The sequence below is a fragment of the Pimephales promelas genome, chromosome 20 (assembly GCF_988280905.1).
Source record: "Pimephales promelas chromosome 20, fPimPro1.hap1.1, whole genome shotgun sequence".
In the NCBI taxonomy this organism is placed as follows: Eukaryota; Metazoa; Chordata; class Actinopteri; order Cypriniformes; family Leuciscidae; genus Pimephales; species Pimephales promelas.
Genome location: NC_142788.1, coordinates 21,943,126 through 21,967,005, shown reverse-complemented (window position 1 = coordinate 21,967,005; position 23,880 = coordinate 21,943,126). Strand labels below are relative to the sequence as shown.

General features: G+C 39.4%; 1 protein-coding gene across 2 annotated transcripts in view; it reads left to right on the top strand.

The window, feature by feature from the left end:
- The window catches only part of znf385a (zinc finger protein 385A), a 68,057-nt gene that overhangs the window by 27,880 nt on the left and 16,297 nt on the right, over positions 1-23,880 (top strand). Inside the window, exons 2-3 of one of the 2 annotated variants that reach the window (XM_039652201.2) lie at positions 11,540-11,685; positions 20,504-20,614. In XM_039652201.2, the coding sequence (XP_039508135.1) occupies positions 11,540-11,685; positions 20,504-20,614 (257 nt within the window). Of the gene's footprint in view, positions 1-11,539; positions 11,686-16,150; positions 16,642-20,503; positions 20,615-23,880 lie in introns of those variants that run through there. The other variant, XM_039652202.2, reaches the window with a different exon arrangement.

Here is a 23,880-nt window from a genome sequence, read left to right as displayed (position 1 = left end):
CTTATTTAAAAATATTTTTTTCTTTAAACAAATAGGACATTTCTCTGGCATTTCTTTCTATTTGCTGTATCGAAAACGTACCGAACCGTGACTTTAAAACCGAGGTACGTACCGAACCGTGATTTTTGTGTACCGTTACACCCCTAGTCTGTTGGTATAAATTTTTAGTTAAACTGTTTTGAAAGAAGTCTTTTTTGCTCACTAAGGCTGCATTTGTATGATCAAACCAACGCATTCTCATCTCAAGGCATCATATATGACGCTTTTGCCAAAGCGTAGACATCCAACGCACATGGCACCCTTTAGCGTCAATATAACACGCACAAAGTATGGGTAGATTTAGGTCTGGGGTATGGTTAGGGTTAGACCACTAGGAGGCGCCTTCTGCCCCTATATATTTGCATCTCATATTGACGCTAAAGGGTGCCATGTGCGTTGGACGTCTACGCTTTGGCAAAAGCGTCGTATAGGACGCCTTGGGATGAGAATGGGCTGGATCAAACATACAGTAAGAACAGCAATATTAAGATTATTACAAATTAAAATGACAATTTTCTATTTGAATATATTTTAAAATGTAATTTATCCCTGCAATGGCAAAGCTGAATTTTCAGCATTATTACTCCAGTCTTCAGTGTGACATGATCGTTCAGAAATCATTCTAATATGCTGATTTGGGGCTCAATAAACATGATTTTTTATTATTATCAATTTTAAAAACAGTGCTGCGTAATATTTTTGTGGAAACTGAAACTTTTCCAGTATTTTTTGATGAATAAATAGTTCAGCATTGATCAATCTAATGCATTTAATGTAACTGTTACTGTTAATGTTTCTATTTTTCTACTGTTACTGTACCAGTTTTTTTAAAAACTGATCAGCTACTTAAAAGTATAGCTTTTGAAGCTACAAAAACAAATATGTCCGTATGCAAACTTTGTTTTTAGAGGCGAGGGGGGATAAACTGCTTGGTTTGCACATCTAGTTTGTCTGTGTCCATCTACAGAAGAACTTGAATCAGACGGCTCCATGTTCAACACAAGCTCATTTAACACCCGCTTTGATTTAACTTAATTTAGAGTCTGTGGCTGGATTTGAAGCGATATGGTGACCTCCTAAATATGTGCATACAGTGTAACCCAATATATAATTCAAGTTCAAGTAAATCAACGTAAAATACTGAAATTATAGCAACCGTAAATATCATTTGGGCCAGTATGATGGTGCAGTTCCGATTGGCGTATAATTTGTGGTGACATTTTAAATCACAGGTCTGACAATAGTCGCATTCTTTATCTGTTTTCTTCTCTTTTACTGTCTCTCTTCCTCGCACAAAAACAAATTGTTTAGCTGCTTCACACTTTTCTCCCTTAACCTTTCCTCTGTTTTTCTTAGCATTCAGTCAAGACAGAGCACCGTGTAGTGGAAGTGCGCTGCCGTGAATGTGTGTTTGTGTTGGTATGATGTGTAGGATTAATGTCAGACATGCTGAGGCTCATACCAGCCTCCCGTTGTAGCGTCTTGGAGGCTTATCACAGTTAGCAATCATCTCTTTGTTCGCCTGTTAGCACGCGCGCACACACGCACCGCAGACATGATGGCTCATATAGCACGGCATGATGGTCAGGATCTGAGGCTTCAAAGTGTTGAGCACATGCAGTTAGTGATGCAGTTGGGAAGAAGTTTTTTATCTCGCTGCTAAACTTCTTCGCTCTTGGGGAGGGGCTGATACTGCAGGGACTAAAGATAGTGAAGGGGAGGATAATTGATTAAGAGCTGTGAAATAAGGATAAAAGGGATTTATATCCTGTTTGATATCTGCGGAAGGGTCAGCAAGCAAGGTCACAGTAGCACCTCCTTGTGGCCAAATATAGCATGTGACGCAGCCTGGCGATTCTAGTGACAGCAGATATGTTCTGCTTGAATCAGCTCTGCTTTTAACATGGGCCATTTAAAGGGCTGAGACTCTAGGCTGTGTTTGGAATGCCATACTGCTCATATTTCTGTGGGATGCAGGATGTACTGTATGTTGTGCACAGTATGTGAATTTTTCTGTACATACATTGCCGTTCAACGGTTTATAAATCAGTACGATTTTTTTTTTATTAAGCAGCACAACTGTTTTTAACATTGATAATAATAAGAATTAAGAAGTTATTCTTTAGCACCAAATCAGCATATTAGTATTATTTCTGAAGGATCTTTTGACACTTCAGATAACTTCAGACACTGGTCTCTAAAACTACAGTAGACTGAGCTTTATGCATATGTTTCTTCTCCATATTTGTTGATTTAGGCTGAAGGAAGCCAGGCAAAGTGCAGAAGTGTCGAGAAGTGTGTTCATTTTAATTAAATGAGAATCTTAATGAGTAGCTCTCTCCACAGACCTCGAGCCGCTTTCATGTGCTCAGTCTGAGTGAAGAAATCGAACCAGTGGGTTAAAAAGGCGGCTGGTAACCCTGATGCTCACCAGATTAAGGCCGTATGTTTCAAAACTGAACAGTTTCAGCTTTAAAATATGAATGAATAAGCGACTTTTCTTGAAATAGTCAATATAGACTATTTCAGACTATCTCAGCTGGCAGAATGTTTTTAATTCGCCACAAGCTGATTCCAGCCACCTATTTGTATGTGATTTTTGGGAGATTGCATAAATAACACTGGATATGCAAAAATGCACTTAAAAAAAAAACTTGTGCACTCAATTGAGACAAGTAATATTTTTTTCTGATAAGATTATGCACATAGACTAAGATGGAAACACATTTAACGAATAAATCCCTCGGCGCGCAACAAAAGCTCATGTGACTTTGCCTCAAGTGGATGTGATTGAATAACTGGACTAACCAGCGGACCAATTTAATTGCAGCCTCTCAAATGTTGGGTTTGGTCACTCTCAAATTCCTGAGCCAAAGTCTGACATCAAACTGATGTCATCAAAAATGACCTCCCCGAACTGTCTCGTACGATTGCGTTACCAAAGACCATCAGGCATCTGCCTCCGAAAGCAAAATCACAGCAATTTGAAGCATCATTCATACTACTTAGCTGATGCATATTGTGTCTTTTACCTTATTGCTGTTGCCACTTCTTTAAACACACATTGTAAGAAATGATCTTTCGAAGTTGTAAATAAAACAAAGATTGGAGCATGTTTTACCCTTTCATACGACTTGAAAATTTCACGTTTGTCTCCTATTTTTGAAATTTACAAGCAAAATTCCTGCTCCAAATTTGTTTTCAGTGCAGTAAGCTGGCAGTGTTACATTGATTTAGCTTTATAAGATTGCGTTTGTGTCTGTTGTTTTGCGGTTGGTTTTCATGGTGGATTGCGTTGGCGGTTAGATGAGGGGCAGGCTGTCTTTCCCTGGCGTTCTGAGACAGGACTGGAATAGCGAGCAGCGCTATGCTGCCGTCACAGTAATTGGACCTAAATTGGTTAAATGAATGAGCCATTTCTGCTGCCTTGGTCACAGCTGTGGACAGGGCAGATATAGGCCCAGGTCCCCGACTGGACGGGTCTGTCGGCATACAGATGAATAAAGAGAAAGAAATTAATTTTCCGTAGAGAGTTTGTGATTTTTTTTTCTTTCTGATCAGTTCTGATGAATTTTTGTTGGAGAACTGATTTGTTTTCCTTGTAATTTACAACTGTAGACAGTTGAAGACAAACCTTGACCTTATCACCAGACAGTCGTGTCTGGCCATCTTAGATTTCAGTTAATTAAATCTCTCCTCGGCACGAAAACTCACAGATGTCAGCAGTGCACGACAAAACTGTCACTGGTAATATTAACACAATTCACTGCACTTACCTAGCCTACTTTATTCTCTGCAAATGTGGTAAACAAATGTAAATGTAACAGAAAACTGTGTCTAAAAAGCTGTTGAGATACATAACCATGAATTTCAAACACACTGTGTCGTTCTGTCGTGGCATGCTTTAATTAAAGCGTCTGAGTTTCAAAAGCAAAAATCATGAAGACATACAAACAGTTTTTGTCTCATGCTGAGTACCTCGTCTAATATAGTCCAACTGTTCCTGCTAACATCTTTGAGCTTTGAAGGTTGAAGGAGATGGCACCTGTCTGCTGTAATACAAGCAATAATTACACAGAACGTTCAGATATGGAGTATCTGTGACCTTTTACGATGTTTACACATAATAATAAATATGTCAACTGTTTCATCTTTTTTTTTTTTTTTTTTGGTGGAGCAATCTCTGTGCGACCAGTGGAAACCAATGGAATTTCATTTGAATAACTGCCAAATTGAAGGGGATGTTATTTATGATTTTGTTCTATAATGGACGTTTACTTACAATAGTCACTTTGAGGATTTTTTTTTTTTTGCCTTCAAGATCATGTGATGGGTGTGAAACCTGAGGTCTACTTACTTTTAGTTAGTTTCTAGTCAGCACTGAATTTAAAGCTCATCAGGATGGCAATGATTAAAGTATACGGTTGTTGATAGAGAGACAGAAACAGAGCAGTGGATTCAGAGGGGACTAAACATCTATCTGCATCTCTCATCTCATTAATCTGAATTTGCTTCAGTCTCACTCTTCCCTGGATCATCTGCACGACAGGTGCTCAATGAGGGGCTCTTAGGGACCATGGGTTTCACTCCTCCCTTTGCTCGCTTACTCTTTCTCACTCTTTCTCACTCCAATTTGTTCAGGACCACTGCTGCTTGCCAGGGGACATCTGTGTTCATCCAAAGCCAGCCATCCTTTCATGCCTTTCTTTAACCCTTTCTCTCATTTCTTGCATTAATTGCATCCCTCCTTCACTCATGTTCCTCTTGTTTTACCTAGATGTACAGAAGGGAACAGTCTAGCTATTTCCATCACCCTGTTTTTTATGCATTTTGAAGTATCGCAGCAGAAACGAGTACACGGCAAATAAATTTTAAAAAATCCTTAATTCACAAAAACGTTTTTACACTTGTTCAAGGTAGTTTTTGATTTGTACGAAAAAGAGTTAATGTGAGATGCAAATGCATTTCCCGAAAAAATTCTGAAGAGAACATTAAACCCACATGACTAATTGTCTAATACATGACTAATACTTGGAAACACACCTAATTCACATTTGTTCTTTTGTTGCAAACTTTAAAAAGATTTGCTTCACGTTTGGATGGAATCCCAGCTAGCGGAAGAGAAGAAGGGAGAAATTAAGTATATGGCACTTAAACAGGATGCAAAATAATTAGATTATAATAATTAGAGTTTAATTAAAAAGATTAATAATAGAATTGTTGTTGTGAGCTTAATCTGGGTTAAATTTGCACCAATTGACCAATTTGGCATATTTAGCCTATAATAATACTATGTTTTTTTGTTGTTGTTTTGTTTTAACCAAATTAAATTAAAATAATTATTATTATTATGTTAATGCATAATGGCTTAACTTGGGTTTGCAACCTATTTGACAAGATTGGCATGTTTATAAAAATAATGATAATTTATATTTATTTATTTGCTTCCCATCATGCTAGAAAGGGTTCAAAATGATATTGCTACTTGGGTGTCAAAAATATAAAGAAAGTTCATTTACTCTCTCTATATATATACTGTATTCAAATGTGCAATAATGTTGCCCAGGGGAGCAGCCTGAGGCCAGAGACGCTGTGGGTTCCTCTCCGCACCTGAAGAAACCAAACCACCGATTTCCACCAATTAAGCTACTGACCTCGCAGTTTGAAGGTGACCAGCCAGCTAATGAAATACAGCCCAGATCCTTTTAAGTGTGTTTAACGTTAACATCCTTTTATTTTTCAACCATCGCATAAATCTTGCCTCCTTTCCTCCCGTGTCTGTCAGCCTTGACCTCATCATGATTATTCCTTATCTCCAAACCATTTCATCCTTATCTCCCCCCCACGCTCCTCACAATTACTCCAGCCCTCTGAAAATGGCAGACGCATGGGGTAAGAAATAGGATTGCCAAGCTTCAGTATTAGAGAGCGACAGGCACGCCTGAGATTCCATTTATCAGGCCCAAACAGGCTCAGAATTATTCGAGTTTGTTGAATCGCTTTCCCTCGCCTTTGATCTTCCTGTGCCCTTCTCTCTATTTATAAACCTCTCCTCCCCCACTCTTTCTACCCCACTTCTACCATATCCACAGACAGCCCTGTGGATCATTCTCTCCCAAATTCTCTTCCCAAAGATTCCTTTCACACCAGCTCCCTTATCCCTGTGCGCGTTTGTCCTTCGGTCCCTGGCTGCCCGCTTGGCGCAGGATCTTTAAATGGGGTGATTATGGACCCGGCGTGTGTTGAGGGATTCCTAGCATGTCACTGGCTTTAAACGACAACCAAAACACGGTCCTCCACCCCCCTGCTCAAGCCGATCAGGTTCCCGCAGCTTGTTAGGAAAATCAGAGTCAGATACGGTGGCAGAACAACATCTCTTCATGCGCCACATGGGTTTGATGAGGCTGTTAAGTCCACTGGTATTATCATCAAGGCACTTTGTCTGTCAGCAGAGGATCTGGTAGTGTCGCAGTGTCCAATCAACGTGCTTGCTTGAACCCAGTGGTCTTAGTTGTCATTGTGCAGGTTTAAGATGCGTTCTAGCGCCATACGTTATCTGAACAGTGAGTATGAAATCTTATTCCCCTTTCTATCCCACATAAATGCATGACACACGCACAAACACACTCGCATGCATTTACCCTGTCACGGTGATTTACAGTGTGAGCTGGGCCCTGAAAGTGTTCTTTAATTTAATGAGGTAATCATACACTAGGGGCAGGAAGCAGACTGGACCTGATTTATGCATGCTGGCCATGTTGTTTTTATACACACACTGTGACTCTGTTGCAAGGACAACTGTCCCCCCACACACTTCGAGTACACTCGTGTTCTGATCCCCTCTGTGTTTCTCTCTCGGTTGTCAACAAATCTGTGTCGTTTCTCAGCTGGCATGTGAACAGACCAAACTTATCTCGTTGGATCAGTCACACATGCCCTAAATTATGTGTATTGACAAGCAAGCAAACAGTTCCAGCGAGAGTGGCGGTTTACATTAGAGCTTAGTCTTCTGTCTTGTTTAGTGGCTGAAGGGGGAATTGGACATTCAGACGAACAGATAGTTCACTTAAAAATGAAAGTTATGTTGTTATGTAATGCAATTCATGAAAAGGGTTTTCAAACTCCAAAATTGCATCACATTTATTTTATTTGATCAAAAATACATTTAAAACAAATACTGAGCTATACTGTTACAATTTAAAATATTCATATTAAAAATTTAATTTATTCCTGTGATGGTAAAGCTCCATTTTCAGTCTTCAGTTTCACATGATCCTTCAGAAATAAACATTTCTTATTGTCATCATCATTGTTGAAAACAGTTGTGTTGCTTAAAATCTTTATCTATTTATTAAATAATCCTGAAAAAAAATATTATTACTGAAATTTCAAAAGAACAGTATTTATTTTTAAAGCTTTTGTGACATTATAAATGTCTTTACTGTCACCTTTGATCAATTTAATGCTTCCCTGCTGAATTCATATATTTTATTTTTTTAAAAAGTATCGTAAACCTTTAAGACGTTGTATATATATTGGTCTTAAACTTGAAACAAAAGTGTGATTGTTTTTTTTTCGATAAAGGTGAAAGATATTACTAAATAATGTCTAATTTCAGTCTGCATGGCGTCAGAAGACTTGGAATACAGTGCATGAGTCGTATGGATTACTTTTAGAAATTTTTGGAAAATTAGTGTGCTTTTATGTCCTTTTGTGAGCTTGAAAGCCCCAGGCAACTATATAGAGAGCCTAAGTCCCGCCACTCTGCTTCTGGCTCATGGGACCTTGGCCACGTTTACACAAAGGTATTTAGCGAAACGAATATTTTCCCCCTCTACGTTTTCAAAAATAACACACCCGTTCACACACCCGCATAAATAAGCCGCCGAGCGCCATCATAACTATGCCAAACCTATTGGCGGCAGTGTAGGGAGAAGGATGAAGCCATGCAAGCCAATCAGAACCCTCAGAATCAACAAGAGAGAACCTAAAACGCTGTTTCTCCCAGTTCACACGACAACACATAACCGGCGTTTTCAGAAATCTCCACTTTGGCCAGAGTTTTTAGAAATAATCGTTTTCTGTGATAAAAACAGGGTTTTCATGTAAACGAGAGGCCAATTCGCAGGGAAATATCTGCGTTTTCCCTTCGTGTAAACAATAGTCAATGGCGAGAGACAACTTATCTTTTTATTCCATCTGAATTGTGCCCTGAATTACACATATGATGTTTGTCAATTTAAAAGATAATTATGAAAGTCAAAAATGTCGCAGTTTGTCATAAAACAGAAGAGTAACATATAGTTTTATGTGAAAATCGCTCAATGAACTACATCTCCTGGGAAGCGAAACAACGAGCAAGATCCGCTGCTCATGTGTGTGCAGTCTGGTACACTCAGGCATGACGGCGTAACGTTATATAACGTTTATAATTATAACGTAAGACTATAGAAACAATGACAGACATTAGCCTCAGTAAAGTTAGCTTCATTCATTGAGAGAAAATGTGCGCCTTTGGGGTTTGTAGTCTTTGTAATTACGTATTTTCACAGTCTTATACCTCAACGGTTTCACATCAAACTGCGACTTTCTTTACTTTAAAATGCATCTTTTAAATTGACAAACATCATATGTGTATTTCAGGGCACAATTCAAACGAGATCAAAATGTTTGTTGTCTCTCGCCACTGACTACCATTCAATATGGTCCCATGGTGGTCGACCGGAAGGGGAGAGACTTAGGCTCTCTAAACTTAAGGAGTATATCTTTCTTCTGTATCCCATGTAACAAATAACAACATCAGAGGATGAGAAAATCACAGAATTTACATTTTTAGGTGAACTATCCCTTTAAGGCACACTGCGGCACTTTTGAAGAGAACCGTTTGCAGCAAAAGGGAGTATTTGGAGTGTGAGTCATGTGACTTTTGTTGAGCACTGCATCAGGGACCAGCATTGCCCACAAGCGACCACTGGCACTTTCTCTCTCTCACCAGCAATCTTGCAACCAGTCGGCCTCCTTATTCTTGCTCTCCTCTTTCTCTCCCCCAGCCCCCGCTCTTTATCTCCCTGTGTGCTGTGCAGCCAGTGAGGAGTCTTGCATGCCTAATTTGAGTTAACGATGCCAAGGCTCATCCAGGCCTGAGGCTCCAGCAGGAGAGCAGGAGGAACAGCTGTGGCCAGGCTGAGGCAGCATATCTCTCAACATTTCTCCTTCATTCTGTCTCCCCGCTCATCCTGACATGTGTGCCCACAGCAGCCTTGACTGCAGCACAGCCTAATGACGTTTTCTACGCGAGGAAACCATCTCAACGGCAGTGGGGCCTCCAGAAATTTTTCGTAGGGGTGGCCAGATGGGGCCAGTAAAAATCTTGGGGTGGCACACCAAAACTACAGTATAAACCATAATTTCAGAATTGTTTTCTACTGTTGTAATAAACCAGCCTGTAGAAAACTATCAGAAAGACTTAAGGAAACTCCTACTGATATACTTTGGTTTATTGTGTAATATTTAATGTTACTAATGATATTAGTAGGGCCCAACTAATATATATTACATTGTATATAATGATATATATTATATGACATATAAGGGTCCTTGCCCCACAGCAAATTTCCAGATACTTACATAATTGTGATGAATTTAATCATTTTTAAGTTATTAGTTTGCAGTGTAAGATTACAGTTAACACCTTTAAATATTACATAAATGTATTATGAATTTTTAATACACTTAATGAGTGTATACATCAGCAGCAAAAAGTAATTCTTGAAAAAATCTGCACAGTAATTTTATAAAATCTAAATATGTTAATAAAAACAAATTACTATTAGTTTTCTTTTAAAATTCAATCAGGCAATCATGTCACAATTTTATATTTATATATTAATGTCAAGAATTCAGAAGTGCATAGCCTAAACTACAAATAAATTATATACAATTAAATTATGCTTATTTGAAATGTATTGAGCAGGCTAGGTATAACAAAATATATTGGCTTTTAATAATATTTCAGTGCGCAAACCCATGATTACATGAAAAACAGAGAGCACACAGCGTGTATGCGCATCGCGGGTGCAGAATGATGTGCTCAAAGCAACATGGAGTTACAGTGTGCAGCAGCACTGCGCTTCATAAGTGCGCATTTAAAAGCTCATGTCACAAATCGAAGAAATGTTGAGCGCACAAATCCAAGTGCGATTTGTTCCTTTGTTTCACAGTTATTGTGCGTTTGATGCCGATTCATAATCCTTGTGATATGTAGGCCTATGTGTGATCTAACAGAACACGGTAGTGAGTCGTTTAAAAACAGCAACAAACTCCAAGAAAATAAAGTAATTTTATGCGAATATACAGACTTTTATCTACAGATCATGCATTTATAATGTCAATATATCATATTGGAGAGAGTTTTACCGTGCATCCAATTAGAGGCGCGCGTGCTGTTTGAATATGAATGGAGAATGATGACAGCCGCAGAGGAGGGAAAACGAGTTTATACTTTAATGATGTAAATATACTTCTGTCCCACACATTAGGCTATGAAATGACTTCAGATGACTTTGTCACCCAAACTGACGTGAAAAAAGCGGGAGGCGCCGAAAAGCGCGCTGTTTGCATCCCTGCCTGTCCAAACGCGGCAAAAACACACCTAAAAGCTGCTGTAACAGTATACCATTTGGCACTTAAAAAGCACGTCACGACACATAATTCCCCGTCTTCTTTTACTTAAGAATATTTTTGACTTATTTATAAAATGCATAACTGATGCTACAAAAATTAATACTGGCCATTGGGGTGGCCAATGGGGTGGCCAGGAGTCGGCCAGGGGTGGCCATGGCCACCCCTGGCCACCCCCTGGTGGCGCCATTGCTCAACGGGGCTCGGAAGAGCTGGAGAAGTCAGGAGAGCGGCTTGACGAGCAATCTTGAAATAGAAGCGGAGAAGGGCAAAAAAAATCATCCTAGATTAAGAAGGAGACAGGCAGTGAGAGGGGGAGAGATAGAAGGGAACAGATTTAAGACTGCGGGGAACTCGAGGCAAGGAAAATCCAGCAGCAGAAATTAAGCAGCTTAAAGTAACTGCTCGCTAAAGCTTAATTCTGACGAGAGGGTCCTCGCACGGTCTCATGCAAGAGGTTGCGCGGGCTGTAAAGGATAAGAGAAGACAGGCTGACAGGGAACAGAGACTGTGATGTGGATTGGGAGAGAGAGAGAGAGAGAGAGAGAGAGAGAGAGAGAGAGGGGGAGAAAAGAGTGGGCTGTTTCATAAGGTTGACATCTCTCTGATGAGTTTTGTGCTGACAAAAAAATGTGTCAGCACAGCCATCTCTGAGCCACCGTGCTTCACCTCTGTATGGCAAGAAAGTCATAATTTGAGCAAAAGAAGCTTTATTCAGGCTTGGTGTTACAAATTTAACCTGATGACAGGGGTTTAAGCTCATTGGGAAAGTTTAAATAAGAATTTGGCTTCTTTAACTTCATTCTTCTTGTCTCTGCAGGAAGCATCAACCGAACTGGGGGTGTCCCTACATTTCTGCGGACCCCCACCGTCATCCAGCCTCATCTGGATATGAAGCCCTTCCTACAGTTTCAAATGGAGACGAATCCTCCACACAGCGTTGGGCTTTTCCACAACTTCAACGCGGTGAGATTATGCATCTGAAACATCGCTATTGACAGTGTTGCATTATTGCATGCTTTCCGGCCCAAAAAAAGAAAAAGTTGCTGTTTGGATTTAAATAGGCAAATACTTAAAGCTGCACTCCGTAACTTTTTTGGGTTAAAAATTATATTAAACACATTTTTTGAGCAAGTACATAACTAGCCAGTGTTCAAAACTATCTGCGTGCTGTAGCTTGATTCAAAACGGTAAGTTTGTAATGTTTTTAACTCCAGGGGCACCGGTGGATTTCCGTGGGAAATTCTAGAATGACTTTGCGTCATTACGTCACATCTGTACACATAAAGAAAGAGTATCGGCTAGTCGGCTATATTGCGAGTGAGGATGTTGGAGGTTGGAGGCATTTCTGTGTGCCATTACAGAAATAAATAATATTTTAAAATATATTCAAATAGAAAATGGTCATTTTAAATTAGGTTTTAAAATATTTAGTTTTTTACCGTTTTTTAATCAAATAAATGTAGCTTTGTATTAAGCAGAAGTAATAAACTGTGTTTGACCCAGTATTTTAGCCTTCAGAACTGCCTTTATTCTACGTGGCATTGATTCAACAAGGTGCTGAAAGCATTCTTTAGAAATATTGGCCCATATTTGATGGAGATTTCTGGGATGAACATCCAGGGCACGAATCTCCCGTTCCACCACATCCCAAAGATGCTCTATTGGGTTGAGATCTGGTGACTGTGGGGGCCATTTTAGTACAGTGATCTCATTTTAATGTTCAATAAACCAATTTGAAATGATTCGTGCTTTGTGACTTGGTGTATTATCCTGCTGGAAGTAGCCATCAGATAATGGATACATGGTGGCCATAAAGGGATGGAGATGGTCAGAAACAATGCTCAGGTAGGCTGTGGCATTTAAATGATGACCAATTGGCACTAAGGGGCCTAAAATGTGCCAAGAAAAACATCCCCCACACCATTACACCACCGACACCAGCCTGCACAGTGGTAACCAGGCATGATGGATCCATGTTCTCATTCTGTATACATCAAATTCTGACTCTACCATCTGAATGTCTCAACAGAAATCGAGACTCATCAGACCAGGCAACATTTTTCCAGTCTTCAACTGTCCAATTTTGGTGAGCTCTTGCAAATTGTAGCCTCTTTTTCCTATTTATAGTGGAGATAAGTGGTACTCATCTATTCTATCAGTTTATTCTATCTATTCTATTCTATCAGTTTGAATCATTCAGCCTCTGACCTCTAGCATCAACAAGGCATTTTCGCCCACAGGACTGCCGCATACTGGATGTTTTTCCCTTTTCACACCATTCCTTGTAAACCCTAGAAATGGTTGTGCGTGAAAATCCCAGTAACTGAGCAGATTGTGAAATACTCAGACCGGCCCGTCTGGCACCAACAAACATGCCACGCTAAAAATTGCTTAAATCAGCTTTCTTTCCCATTCTGACATTCAGTTTGGAGTTCAGGAGATTGTCTTGACCAGGACCACACCCCCAAATGCATTGAAGCAACAGCCATGTGATTGGTTGATTAGATAATTTCATTAATGAGAAATTGAACAGGTGTTCCTAAAAATCCTTTAGATGAGTGTATATAACAAAGAAAATTGTTTTAATTTTTTCAAACATAAATTAATAAATAAAAAGATGATATTGCTTTGCAGGAGCAATATCAAAAGTATGGTCATTTTCATGTCAAATCAGTGTTATGATTTTTTTTTTTATCTGTGGAAAACAAACAGGAAAAAGTAAAGATGATGATTTTAACTTTCAAAATCCTCAAAGCAAAAAAGTATTAAAGATTTCGGTTGCACTTTATTTTATAGTACGTGTACCGTGTAGGTAACTACATGGGTTAAGGTTAGGTTTGTCTGGTGTTTTAGGTTAATCTGGTCTATTCATTTTACAATGAATTTGCATCTGATTACATAAAGATAACCTTAAATATTAAACCACTCAGTCGATTTATGATAGCTGGCTTGTTTGCCTTTTGAATTTTCCTGACTGACTTCCATTAGACAGTGTAATGCTGTATGAGTTCTCTCGTGTCACTGTGACTTATAGCTAATCATTTTGATTAGCATGCAGCAGCTCATTTCACTCTCTCAGCACTTTTACTCAGAGTCTGTTCCGCACATTTCACAGATTGCATTCTGTTATGTAAATGAGGATGCTGGTCAGCGAATTGGACAGGAAAGGTTGTGGGATCCAGCCATCCTCGAGGTGTCCGTCATATGTATTCACTCTCTTAAATTTCCCTGCACTTGTTCCCATGTGAAAGATGGCGTGCCTTTTGGCACAGTCTCGTGACACTGAGAAGGAAAGAACACTCTACCCATGCCAGCTCAATAAATCCACATCACATGTGGTAGCCTTCCAATTCTGCCACATTATCTTCTTTTCAAGCCAAGGGATGTTTAAATGTTTTTAAATATGCATGAGCTTGTGAAAGAATCAACATCTAAGAGCTTAACTACTGTCTCTTGTACTTTGGCCATTTATTATATTCAGACACTGAGCTGTAATCTTTCGATTGAGGCAGTTTTAGCATTGCAGCAGGCTATTAATCACAACAGTTAAAAGCTCAATGTGAGAGTGACCGGGTGTCTGGCGGTGAAATTATCCTGATGACCAGTAGGGGGCGATGTTGGAGTGGCTGGAAGGACAGGCTGACCTCTCTCTAGGACACTGCTGAAAGCACACTGCAGTGTTTAGGCTATCGCCTAATGGAATACTGACAAACAAAAAAGACCCCTTACACAAGTTGTAATACATAGGCTTTTACTGAGATATTTATATAATCTTCGGCAAATGCGTGTGTGTGTGTGTGTATATATATAGTTTCATTCTGGGATTATTTTCTACTATTTATTTATTTAGTAAATTGGAACTTAAAAAAATTACATGGTGTACAAATAATAAATTTTGCTCAACTTTGGTCAGATTCATAAAAAGGATTCACTGATTCAAGTTTTTTTGACAAGGTGGCTTTACTATACTTTTAATAAAAATGTATTCAAGTTTACTGTCACATGCTGAGAATATTCAACGCTATCTCACGACCAATTACTAATTCGTACGAGGGATTAAAAAAGTGGCTAATTCATACTACCTCACTCGTACGAATTCGTACGATTTGTCTAAACCCACGTGTTGGGTAGGTTCAGGGGTAGGGACAGGGGTAGGTAATTCGTACGAATTCATACGAATTGGCCAATTCGTAAAATATGTACGATTTAGCAAAAATCATACTAATTCGTACGAGTGAGCTTGTACGAATTGTTACGAATTAGCCACCTCGTAAAATTCGTATGAATTCCCGTGAGATCGGGCTGGAATATTTGTTTTAAAAAAGGGCTCTGATTAAATGATAAATGATATTCTTAAATAGTTATGTTTTTAGTATAAAATCAAACTGTGTAACTTTATTGTAATTAGCTACTATTTGTTTGCACAAACTACTTTCAAATTCTCTAAATTATGATTGGCTTGGTTTGGCAAGCTAGCGTTTCAAAGAAGCTTCCCCAACACTGCTTATAAACAGAAGATTTGTTGGCTGCATGTGCTCAAGTTGTTCCGTCTGGAATCACATTCATGTTGGAATGCAACAACCATGATCAAAGCTGATAAAGCTGTAATTTTTTTTGAATGTGTGTTTGGCCAAAAAATCATTTAGCTGTGTTCACTTCACCAATATCAGATGCTTTTGGTCAGCAGTAGATAGAGCTGGGACGGACCACAATCTTCCATTCCTTCAGTCCAGCTGTAATTTTCTTTAATGTGATTTGGCCTTGTATGCCTGAGTCAATTTGCCTGCAGGCAGTGAGGCACCTGAATCATTTATACCAAGCAGCTGGCTGTGGCATGAAGGTGCAGAAAAGCTCCCCCAGACACGCTTATTCTGCAGAATCAGGAATTTCGTAGGCGTTAAATCGTGCGGCTTGTGCACCAACTTGTTGCATTTCACCTGCAGCCACCTTTGAGTAAAGCCTCGCGTTGGAGGACGACATTTCGGCGCACAGCTTGCCAATTTTCCTCGCTGAGTAATGCAACTCCACGTGGACTTTTGGAGTCAAAATCTTTTGGCTGTGTTCACTTTACCTCTGATGACCCCCTCGGAATACTGTAATTTTCGAACTTTAATAGCTGGAAGATATCAATCACAAGGCATTATGAGTTCAAACCTTTTGGGAAGTTTTATTAATTGAGAGCTGTATTGGTTCCACATGCGTTTAAGAGGTATGTGGCAAGAGCGAGAGGACTGTCACAATGGGGGGAGATGGAGGAGGGCTGAATTCTGCAGCTTGTGCAGGAGTGTTTTAGATAGAATGAGGGAGTGAAGGGGTGATTTGGGGAGTGAGAAAGGAAAAAAAACTGAGGGAGTGCATGACATTCTTAGTGCATCTGGGCAAAATAAGCAGTCAGCGAGTAAGCATGTAGGACAGAAATAGGAAGGATGAGCGTTGAAAGAGCACAGGAAAGGAAGACAGAATTTATTAAAGGACAGAAAAAGCAAGTGAGAAGCAGAGGAAAATGGAGAGAGCATCCAACCAGGAACGCAGTCTTGGCTTGCTGTGAAGTGTCAAGAAGGATGGAGGGAGGAATGCAAGGAAGGTGGATGAGATTAAACGGCAGAGAACGAGAAACTGATCCCTAACGGCAAGAGTGACGACCGACGGTGGAAAAGAAGAGACGGAACTAGGAAGAGAGACATCAATTAATCATATCCTGGACCTGTAAACGCAAGAATTGCTCGCTGTCATCCCCAGAAGGGGGCACAGAAGCGTGCGAACGCGAGAGTGTGGGAGAATCAGGTGGTGTGGTGGGACAGCCAGGATCCCTCCAGAATGAGTGACACTCTCGCACACACCCTCCCACACACAAACACGCGCTCCCTCATGGAGGATCCAATGCAGCTGCGAGATCCAGGCGCTGCCGAGGATATGAAGGTGAGTGCCTAGCTCCAGCTAACTCCGGCAGAGAGGTATCAAAGCTGGGTGCTTTTCTCTGGGGCTCAAGAGCTGGATGCTAAACGGCTGAACGTTTCCTTCAGGGGTTGTTTTATCTGCCATCGCACCTTCTTCTGTGTTTGAACTCACTGCATTTTGGGCTTGTGGTGTCTGGCATGCTGTGTTTGTATTAACTGACATGGGATCTTGTAAGTGTAAGGGGAGACTCTTGTGAATTAAGCTTTATTTAATGTTTTAAATCTATTTGACATGTTTCCTTTAAAGGGATAGTTTACCCAAATTCATTTACGCACCTGAAAGAAGTATGTTTTCATGTTTTTGCCCATACAGTGAAAGTCAATGAGGTTCAAAACATTGGACCCTTTTGACTTTCATTTTATAAAAACAAAACTTCTTTGACATCATTTTCCACAGAGTAAAGTCAGTAAAAAAGCGAGAAAATTTTCGAATTTTCGAACGAACTATCCCTTTAAAGGATCTGTGTTTTTATAGTAAGAAGGATCTGGCTATTTTTGAGCGGTTATCAGTTGGATGTGGTTTTCCAGAGGGAGCATCAGGAGGTCATATGACAGACGCTGTGTTTGCCAATTGAATAAATGTAACATGCACTGTTAATTGCTCACTTTGATAATAAGTATAGATGCAGTGTCTGCCAACACCATAAAAATACAGCGTGTTATAGAGGCTTCCATAAACACGAACAATACACACGCCTTAAAGGGATACTCCACTTTTTTGGGGGAATAGGCTCATTTTACAACTCCCGTATATATTTTTTCCTACTATGGAAGTCAATGGGACCAGAAACTGTCTGGTTACTGATATTCCTCTAAATATCAGAAAATCGGCTGAATGGATTCGAAAAGGGTAAAACTCAACTGTTTAACTCTGAGGGAGTTGTAAAATGAGCCTATTTCCAAAAAAAAAAGTGCAGTACCCCTTTAAAGGAATGTTTCACTCAAAATCGATCATGTCATCCTGTATGACTTCTGTGGAAAATAAAATACTGTATACCCCCCCACCCCCCATATACAGTGAAAACCAATGGAGTTTAGTGTTGTTTTTGGACCCCATTGACTTTCATTCTATGGACAAAAACAGTTTATTTTGAAAAATAAATTATTCAGACAGAAAGTCATGATGTAAAGTGAAATGATGACCGAAAATGTATTTTTAGGTGAACGGTCCCTTTAAGGTATCTTTCAGCTGTGGTTTTGCGGTTTCATTAGTTCGATTCTTGTAGCATCATCATAGAGCTGTATCATGACATTGTTGAAGTTTAAGGAAATTGGTTGGGATAGTTATGTGCCAAGATGTCTCTCGGCTGAGAAAGTCAAAGGAATAAATCAACACCAGCAGAAAACCACTTCAATGCAGTGCTATTTTTATTTCATAATGCAAAGCAGGATGAACCAACACCCATGATTTTGGTCTAGAAATGCATTTTAATTTCTTTATGCTATTAAATCTTGATTAGAAGGGCGTTCTTCTGAGCTAAAATGCTGCCAGAAGACTTTTAAAAAAGACATGAGCCTTAAAAGTAATCTTTTTCTAAGCTTTGATTTTTCCTGTGAATCCTGCCGGAGCCCCTCCTCCATCCGTTTCCTCGCTGAGGCTGTTAGGACTGACAGTTGTATCTATTGATGTGTTCTAGCTGGAGGTGTTCTGATTACCCTGCTAACTGCCAGCTTCACTTAATCCTCTGGAGATTCATGATGGCAAAGCCATAGAACAACATCATTGTGGCTAATCCACTGCCTGTCTGACTGATGTAATGTGGACGTTACACATGCACAATGGCATCAGGGTCCTCGGCGGTTACGGTGACGCAGAACACAAACAAGTTTTCTTTTCGGGCCTGTGCCAAAAGAGATACGAGGCAAAAATCTGAGGAAGTCCGGTTCAAGAACGTTAACCTACAGTCGGTGGACGCCGTCATCCCGAACCACGTCTCGGCTCTGTGTTTGCTTCTAGTAGGGGGTTGCCTGGAAACGTTCCGTTGCAGAGTTTCAAAATGTTTTTGTTTGAGAGAATATTCATTTCAGGTTCTCCCGCATTTCTCAGCCAAGAGAAGATGTTCCAAACGGGCCTGGCTTAGTCTATTGTTTTTCGAATTTGGAATAAAAAGCACAACCATTATAGATGATTTTGAAAGGTTAAACATTTACTTTCTGCAACTGGCTGTATTGGAAATCATGTATCAAAGTCATTCTTTATTAGTCTAAAACATTTCTCAAGTTTGACTGCATCATATTGTATGTCACGTCGAAATACTCAAATTAAATGAAACTATATCAAGTGAATAATCATGTGACAATAGAGCACTGAATGCAGAGCACAAGGCTAAAAGATTTTTGGACTGCGACCATCAGGCTTTGTGCATTAAGCTGGTCATAAACAGAGGCTTAACCATTGGCGCTATGAGATGCGGTACTTAGGATAGTGGGTTAAATTTAAAGGACAAGTCTGACAACTCACATTATGGACACTGAAACAGAAACAATTTAGTGTGTGTCTGTGATGTGTGCACATTATATTATCTTCATACTGGAAATATATGTGTGTGGCTATTATATACATACACTCAAACCAAAAAGTATTCAGACACCTTTAACATTTCTCACATTATCTCACAGTTTATTTGCTAAAATTTAAGAACTCAGGGTTATCAAATCAGCCAAAATGTCACTGGTTTTGGCCACCCTTCTGTTAGACTGTCTCACTAATGAACTAGGTTGAATAGCTGTCAGCTGTTAAATTTAAGTACACAATTTAGATCAACCAATTACCAAGCAATGCTTAATTTTGACCTGACCAAAAACGGGTCAGGTCAAAATGTCTGAAAAATTTCGGTCCCAAATATTTTTAAATTACTGGTAGTCCATTGTATAAAGACTTTTTGGGCATAATATGTTTACTTTATTTTGCTATCCTCACTAAGATAAATGAACTATATTGTCCTGCACCCACTTTTAAAAAAGACATCAGCCTTAAAAGTAATCTTTTTCTGATCTTTGATTTTTCAGTGAATCCTGCTGGAGCCCCTCCTCCATCCGCTTCCTCGCTGAGGCTGTTAGTACTGACAGATGTATCTATTGAACTATAGTTCAATAGATACAACTGTCCCATAAACGAACTATAGTGTCCTGCACCCACTAATAAAAACATAAAAAAAATATATCTGGAGTCTAAATATTTTTTGGTTTGACTGTATGGCTTATATACAGTATATATATATATATATATATATATATATATATATATATATATATATAAAGGAATAAATATAATGAAGAAAAAAATTAATTAAATATATTTATAACATTTTAGTAACAATAATTTAGCTTAATATTATCTGTTAATATTATTTAATTGACCAGATCTAACTTGAACTAATTATAAACAGTCAAGTACTAAACTGGAACAAATGTATTGCTCATTGTTAGTTATTTATCAGGTAGAGATTCTATTCAGGAATCTTTTGGTATGCAGTCTATTTGCTGGTTTAGAAATGATCTAGTGTAATGTGGCCTCTTGAATGGAAAGTGAGTTATTAGGTTGTCTTCGTTTAATAGCTAAGTCATTGATATTTTGAAACTGAACGCACGGACGGACAACATTTGTACACGAGATGAGCTGCTCACCCTGACTTGATCTCACAGGTGTCCTGACTCTTTGCACCATATGTTCACCCTTTAGCCATGTTACTTACTGCCACTGTACTGCCACCTAGACCTTTCCATCAACATGATTAATGACCTTGTCTGTCTAATGAGAGCCGTACCAGAGTTTAGTTTCACACGTCCTTTCCCTTTCCCACTTTCTCTTGTTCTGTGTTCAGATGGATCCTGTTCAGAAGGCAGTGATCAACCACACCTTTGGAGTCCCACTGGTGAAGACCAAACGGCCAATCATTTCCTGCAATGTCTGCCAGATCCGTTTCAACTCTGAGGTGAGGCATCTGATATTGGACTGTTTGATATGTGGCTTAATCAAATGTCTTGTGTTATTGAAGACATGAAATCGTGAATCGATTTCTTAGATTGAGTTTTCAATGTAATGTGAGTGTTATGTTCATGGTGCAGAGATACTTTGCACACTCTGCTTTCTAGTCTGGAAATAGCCAATGGCAAATCCTCTTTGAAGTACTGTATCCGCACAGCATGTCAAAGTGAATGATTACAGGATGAAGCCTTTTTCTTTCTGTCTGCGATTAAAAGAGTTTTAAGAACATCTCTCAATATACAGTAATATCCCAATTATAAGATATTATTTCCACCAGGAAATCCTAGAGAAGCCTTAGAAACCTTCCTACAAAAACAACATTACATTTTAGACTTGCAAGATTCCTATCGCACATTTTGCAGTTCCAATATTCCTCGCGCATCAATGAAAGCAATTATGTTAGTAGTTTATGCTATACGCTTGTTTGGGGGGAAACTTAAGCCAGATATATTCTGGGCTGAATTCAGTTGCAGCTGTGGCAGACATTGTGACATGTGTGAGATTAGTAACAGAGCAGGACCGGGGAGTGTCCCACTAGCCTGCGCTATTTTTACGGACGAGAACTGTAATCATGGACAGAAAGTGGCTTTCTTGGTGTGAGCCTGTAATCTTGGGCCTCCAGTCGAGCAGATGTATGGCCTTCTTTAAACCACATCCACAGACAATGAAAAACAGGGAGAAGATGGAGAGGCCAAGACTGCATGTGAAGACCTGCGTAAATAGCTGTTAGCCCAGCTCGCTTTTAATGATTTATGGGGAGAGGTTTTGAGACAAGTCAGCAATTCTGTGAAACAATTGGACTTAAATATGTATACTGCAGTTATTTCCATCATCTAATGTTGCTTTGTTTTGGTTCATAGTAAATATCCTAGACGGTTGTTAGTTCAGCTATAAATTCCATATCCCAAAGTGCCACCCAAAGATGCCTTTAGTTTACAACCTAGTTCATGACGCTCAAGTCAAACGAGTTTGACACGTACTGTACAAGTGTGCTTGTAAATAATAGTAATGCGTGCTGTTCAATAAACCATAAGTACTTGACTACAGATTAGACATCTCTGACACCTGCAGCTGTCCTGGTTTGTAAAAGATAGGCATATAATTTCAACACCCCTGCTTCGCATTTAACTACACACTCACACATGTCATGTTTTCATGTTTCATGGCTACTTTCTATAGACATAAGGATGTGTATATTCTATCCCCTTACACTAAGGCTACCCCTAAACCTACACATGACAGAAAACTTTCTGATTTATAAGTTGTTTTCCTCATGGGGACCAAAACATTTCCACACAAGGACAAGGAATTTGGATATTGCCATCTTTGTGGGGATCCCATATTGTAGGGTTTACAAGAACAGACACACACACATTTATTTATAGCTATCTAAATGGGGACATTCCACAGACGTAATGATTTTTATACTTTACAAACTGTATATTCTATCGACTTACACTAACTCTACCCCTAAACCGATACATCACATTAAAAAAATGCATTTTTACATTTTTAAAAAAACCTTTAATTACTTTGTTTATACCAGATTTTCAAATGAGGACATCCCTAAAGGGAGGATTTTGGAGATTTTGTCAGGTTTTTGGTCACTTCCGGATACAAATTTGACCCCAAACTATAGCTAAGGAGGTACACATACACACACACACAGCCACATAACCACATGGCACTTCAAGTGTTCACGAGCGAAAAAAAACGGAGATCAAAAGAAAAGACATGAAACAATTGCAAGTTTGTATGTTTTCTTAGAAATCGTGCTACTTCTTTCATGCATTGTTGCACTGGAAATGACTCAGCTACGTTAGGAGATAACATTTACAATGCCATGTTTCATTAAATGGTTTCACTGAGCAACGAATCTACATTTTCTTCCTCTAATATGCTGAATAAAGCAAGGCATTTGTTCCTTGAAAATATCTAATCCCTCGCCTCCTTCCCATCATCATTTCACGCTCCATTATGGATTCATAGATTCCACACCCCCCAGTGCCGATAACTGAGGACATTTGTAGAGGAAAAAGCAGACTATTGGCTGCCAGCAAGTGTTATCTGATGCATTCATCAAACTAAGAGCTCAGACTTGTGTTATGCTCTGCTGCCAGTGTCCCTCTGTCCCTTTCACTCTAGCGCAAGATGGAGGTATAACCTTGCCGCGCTGCAGAAGTGATGTCACCATATTGTGTCACTGTTGCTGCAGGACAGGGTTGAATGCGTGTACCTCCCACTCTCGGAGCTGCAGTGGCCCAACGATGTCGCACAATTTCCGTCATTCACTGGCTGGTTTTCCATCACTAGGGCAAATTAACCTTCCTTCCGTGTGTGTGATGAGCGTTGGGAAATAGCCACAGCTGTCAACCCTCCTCATGCAACCTTTTCCCATTTTGGTGTGGTAATTGTATTTATGTTGGTGTATGTTGCGTTACATACTGTTCACACATGGTTCAATGAGACTGGGACAATCTGGTCTCTGTGTCCTTGGAAAAGTTCTTCATGCTTCCTGTTTTTCCATCGTGGTGCTTAGAAGAATTAATCTTGTGCTCTCAAAACCAACTCATCTCTCTTGAAAAACCCTGTGCCATCTGGGCGAGAACTTTCCTCATTTCCTTATTCTATAGATAGCGCTGCATTCATACCAGCACTTCATTCTCATTGGCACATTTTGGATTTGGCTTGGTACTTGATTTGTATTCACATCTAATGGCTGATGTATTCTTCTCACATAATGCATGCCCTCTCTTGTAAGTCACTTCATTATGAAAGAATTAACTGAGAATTTCAATGAATGAGTTCTGTATGTGGGTACAAATTGGATTTGTATTGCTAATAGTTGAATTTGAGTTAGGAACTAGCTACAAACTGGTTGTTAAAAATAAGTTCATTTCTAAAGGATGATAGTGTCATTTTATCAGTTATTCTTTTTTAATTTCAGAACTGAATGGTGCTCAGGTGCATTCTCATTGATGCTTTATTTCGCCAGTGCGGGCGGACCACCATACAAAAATACTCAAGACAGAGAACTCTACTACTATTCGGTGTCTGTCGACGCAATGGCGCTGCTGAATCTACGGCATGAAAAGGACAACATGGCATCATGACTTTTGCGTAAACATACATGTTATCTATATGCATTTTGAGCCATCCGAGTGTATGCGTGTATGTCTACGGCGTTAAATGTCCGAGTGATTCCGCGTGTAT